Source organism: Theropithecus gelada, chromosome 4 (genome assembly GCF_003255815.1).
Source record: "Theropithecus gelada isolate Dixy chromosome 4, Tgel_1.0, whole genome shotgun sequence".
Classification (NCBI taxonomy): Eukaryota; Metazoa; Chordata; class Mammalia; order Primates; family Cercopithecidae; genus Theropithecus; species Theropithecus gelada.
Genome location: NC_037671.1, coordinates 31824355 through 31829041, shown reverse-complemented (window position 1 = coordinate 31829041; position 4687 = coordinate 31824355). Strand labels below are relative to the sequence as shown.

Genomic DNA, 4687 nt, shown 5'->3' with positions numbered 1-4687 from the left:
ACTTTTATCCATTAAATTTTTTCAATTAGTAACATAAATTATCGCCCTTTGTTTAGTTCTATATTTTATCAAATTATTTAGATAGTTCATGTTGACAAATTGTTTCTTCCCCTTTTCCTTTTCTTCTTCCTCTCCCTCCTCCTCCTCTACCTCTTCTTCCTTCTTCTTCCTTCTCCTTATCCTCGTATGATCATCTACCTCCTCCTCCTTTTCTCACTCTAGGATTTAGACATTGAAGGACTATGGACCAAAGAAATTATAGTTCTTTACATGGTTTTATTCTGCTTGGCTTCTCTGACCATCCAAAAATGGAGATGATCCTGTCAGGAGTTGTCGCCGTCTTCTACTTAATTACATTGGTGGGTAACACAGCCATCATTCTCGCATCTCTCCTGGATTCCCAGCTTCATACACCAATGTACTTTTTCCTCAGAAATTTATCTTTCCTAGATCTATGTTTCACAACCAGCATCATCCCTCAGATGCTGGTCAACTTGTGGGGACCTGATAAGACCATCAGTTATGTGGGCTGTATCATCCAACTCTATGTTTACATGTGGTTGGGCTCAATTGAGTGCCTTCTCTTGGCTGTTATGTCCTATGATCGTTTTACAGCTATATGTAAGCCTTTGCATTATTTTGTAATCATGAACCCACATCTATGTCTAAAGATGATTATCATGGTCTGGAGTATTAGTATGGCCAATTCTGTAGTACTGTGTACACTCACTCTGAATTTGCCCACATGTGGAAACAACCTTCTGGATCATTTCTTGTGTGAGTTGCCAGCTCTGGTCAAGATAGCTTGTGTAGACACCACAACAGTTGAAATGTCTGTTTTCACTTTAGGCATTATAATTGTCCTCACACCTCTCATCCTTATTCTTATATCCTATGGCTACATTGCCAAAGCTGTGCTGAGAATGAAGTCAAAAGCAGGCCAGAGAAAAGCAATGAATACCTGTGGATCTCATCTTACTGTAGTGTCTATATTCTATGGAACTATTATCTACATGTACCTGCAACCAGGTAACAGTGCTTCCAAAGACCAGGGCAAGTTCCTTACCCTCTTTTACACCATCATCACTCCAAGTCTCAACCCGCTCATTTACACCTTAAGAAATAAGGACATGAAGGATGCCCTGAAGAAACTGATGAGATTTCACCACAAATCTACAAAAATAAAGAAAAATTGCAAGTCATAGAAAAAGACTAGAGTGAATAAGGCAATTAAATATGTTTTCTAATTTTCTTTAATTTTTACAAAGGCAAGTAATTCCTACATCATAGAGATCAATAAATATAATTATTGTATACAAACATTTTGTAGATGCAAACAAAATTACAACCATTCTACTTAGCTCCTTTATGTCCCTGATCATTGGTATATCATCAGAGAAAACAGATCATTAGAAATTTTATTTTTGCTTGAAATATAACACAAATGGGATGTAAACATAAATGTGAATGCATTTAATTTATTCTAAAACCCCATAGCAACTGTTTTGGTTATCTAGTTTTGTATTTTCAATGTTAATCCTTGCCTCTTCCAAAATATGGACCTGAATAAATGGCTTCATATGCATTATGGTGTGTACATTAAGTAATATGCAAGTAATGTTCATTGTATTGGAGCTTGAGAAAAAAGATATATATACACAATAATGATTTTGTACACCCAATCTTTTGTAATGCCACCCAAATATTTATTTGTGTTTGATGCAAACAGTGCAGTTTATAAGACAATTGTCATAAGCCCCATTTAAAACAATTCACTTTTTTTTCAATGAAATTTCAAATCGATATCTTGAGTAAAGGGTCTTTGTTACTTAAGTCTATTACTACTCTATCATAATACAAGGAAGCCACAAATTAAAGGGTTTTAAAGGTAATGACACAGTCTTATCCATTTATCTTTCATTCATGAAATATTTATTCCATGATTGTCTCAACTTAATGGAAAGATAATATGATTAGTTTGAAACCAGTTAGGCTTTTGACATACATCTGTGGAATTGGGGAATTTATGTGAATTTTTAGAAATGTGGTAATGTTTATATGTAGTAGAATTTCATAAAAGAATAAATCTTTTTACTTCTATTTATCATAATATAATATTTAGCTTTTATGGGACAATGTGATTACTTTTTAAACTTTTATTTCTGCCATGATCTGATATCTTTCTCTAAAAGTGCCCATTATTTAGTAATAGTGGTCAATTTAGATAGATTTAGAAAGATACATTGCTAGAATCTAAAAATATGTATTTTCTCTTCCATCATGTCATCTTTAATGATGAGGAGCACAGCACCAGAATTTTGAGTTGTCCCTTTCTTTGGTGTACCACTGGTTTTCACAACGTCAACGATATGTAAGATCAGTAGAGATGGGAATTACGCCTTTCCTTTGTGAAGGAGGAGAGGGGATCTTTGAAAGTGAAGGCTGGAAAGAGAACCTGTCTAACCCCTCAACCTGGCATTTCCTCAAGAAAATGCTAGGGAAGAAAACAAAGGGACAAGGAGGATCTAGAAGTTTAATTCCTTAAAACTAACTTTATAACCCTACAAAAGTCTCTGCATCCCAGAGCGTATTCCCCTGTTGAAGCCCATTGTCTTAGATTATGGTTCTCTTAACAAGCCATGCAAATCTCTATAAAGGTTCAAATTGCATTGTTTTGTAACCATTATTTATAGAACTGATAAGCCTCTAGCCAATGTAATTATAAGTTCCTTGAAAGCATAATTTTGTATAGCTCTTTCTCGATTCACCATTATATAATAGGGTTCCATGACTCTTAGTAGGCATTGAATATTTTTAACAATTTGGATGAATTTTTCAGTGTTCATTCAAATGTTTGTAAACAGAGCAAAAATCATCTTGTTATCTTTTTTTTTTTTTTTTTTTGAGACGGAGTCTTGCTCTGTCGCCCAAGCTGGAGGGCAGTGGCGCAATCCTGGCTCACTGCAAGCTCTGCCTCCTGGGTTCACGCCATTCTCCTTCCCCAGCCTCCCGAGTAGCTAGGACTACAGGCACCCGCCACCGCGCCCGGCTCATTTTTTGTATTTTTAGTAGAGACGGGGTTTCACCGTGGTCTCGATCTCCTGACCTTGTGATCCGCCCGCCTCGGCCTCCCAAAGTGCTGGGATTACAGGCGTGAGCCACCGCGCCCGGCCTATCATTTTTAACTAAAAAACAATACAAAAATATGAGTTAAGCAGAATATCCCAAGCCTTCAAAAACATGTCCTAGAAAATTTCGGAATGTCTTACCTTCACCTGCATCATAATGATGCTTAATTACTGTGGTGGAGCACCAGTTTCAAAGGGTTTAACAACATTCAGCAACTAAGTCAGCTCTCTTAGATATTATATCCATAAATCATCTCTTACTTATCACATTTATCTTTTTCTAAGGTTAGCCCTTGCTTGGCCAAGGCAGGAAAATGTTTCTGCCACTCACAAAATGCCCAGTAAAAAGGTAATTTTCAAAACAACATATGCCTAGTGTCGGAAAAATGCAATATAATACAATCAAATTTGTTGCATATTTCTTTTTCATATGGACATCTCCAGATTCTTCCACAAGAAGTTCCACTCTGATTGGTCCCAATTAACCACAACGTGGTAGATACTGACTGGTTCAAACAAGGAAATTCATAATGATTTATGATTAAAGATAAAAGCAACCCTTCTAACTTAGTCAACCATCACAACTTGAGGAGTGGTGGACTAAGGAAACCATAGCAGAAAATGGACATAATGACTCCCCTCAGTGCAAGTAAATGGCTAATTCTTTCAATACTTCTCTTCTTTAGAAGACTGTAATCTAAAAAATACATTATTCAAATTCAGAGAATCACAAATATCTTGAGAAAATGAAATGCCATTTTTACTATAACTGTTTACATTCATAACAGTTCTTAATTTTCTCTCACTTCTTAAACAAAAATCTATCATAAATGGGTTCAAGTTGAAGCTGCTATGATACGCAATTGTCATATAGTGATGAATTTTAAGGTACAGGAAGTACTAGAGGTCAAATACATACACATGCACATATTATCTAATTCTAATCCCATAATTTTAATTGATGTGTTTGAGTATCTTTGCAAGTACATATATTTACCTACTTTACAATGAATATATTTTTAAGAAATGTATTGACATGTATTATAGAAGTATGTTGCATAAAAATGATATGGCATATCAAATTTTCAAACACATAAAAACTAAGCTGATTATTAGTTGGTAACTTTTTTCAAGCAATATCTGGGTATAGATGCTGATCATTTATAATTCTAAACATGTACCCAACTTACTGAAGTACATTGATTCACTTTATCACTTTTTTTTTTTTTTTTTTTTTTTTTTAGACAGAGTCTTGCTCTGTTGCCCAGGCTGGAGTGCAGTGGCCGGATCTCAGCTCACTGCAAGCTCCGCCTCCCGGGTTCACGCCATTCTCCTGCCTCAGCCTCCCGAGTAGCTGGGACTACAGGCGCCCGCCACCTCGCCCGGCTAGATTTTTGTAGTTTTTAGTAGAGACGGGGTTTCACCGTGTTAGCCAGGATGGTCTCGATCTCCTGACCTCGTGATCCGCCCGTCTCGGCCTCCCAAAGTGCTGGGATTACAGGCTTGAGCCACCGCGCCCGGCCCACTTTATCACTTTTATAGATACCAGTTCATCCAGG

At 36.6% G+C, this 4687-nt stretch overlaps 1 protein-coding gene across 1 annotated transcript; it reads left to right on the top strand.

Annotated features, from left to right (window-relative positions):
- Positions 1–242: 242 nt before the first annotated feature.
- On the top strand, positions 243–1205 carry LOC112623668 (olfactory receptor 2W1). Its single transcript, XM_025384237.1, has one exon. The coding sequence runs from the start codon at positions 243–245 to the stop codon at positions 1203–1205; it is 963 nt and encodes a 320-aa protein (XP_025240022.1).
- The last annotated feature ends 3482 nt before the right edge of the window (positions 1206–4687 follow it).

Bases quoted from the DNA above. Each gene is read 5' to 3' on its own strand.
- LOC112623668 (XM_025384237.1), top strand. From the start codon at position 243: ATGGACCAAAGAAATTATAGTTCTTTACATGGTTTTATTCTGCTTGGC.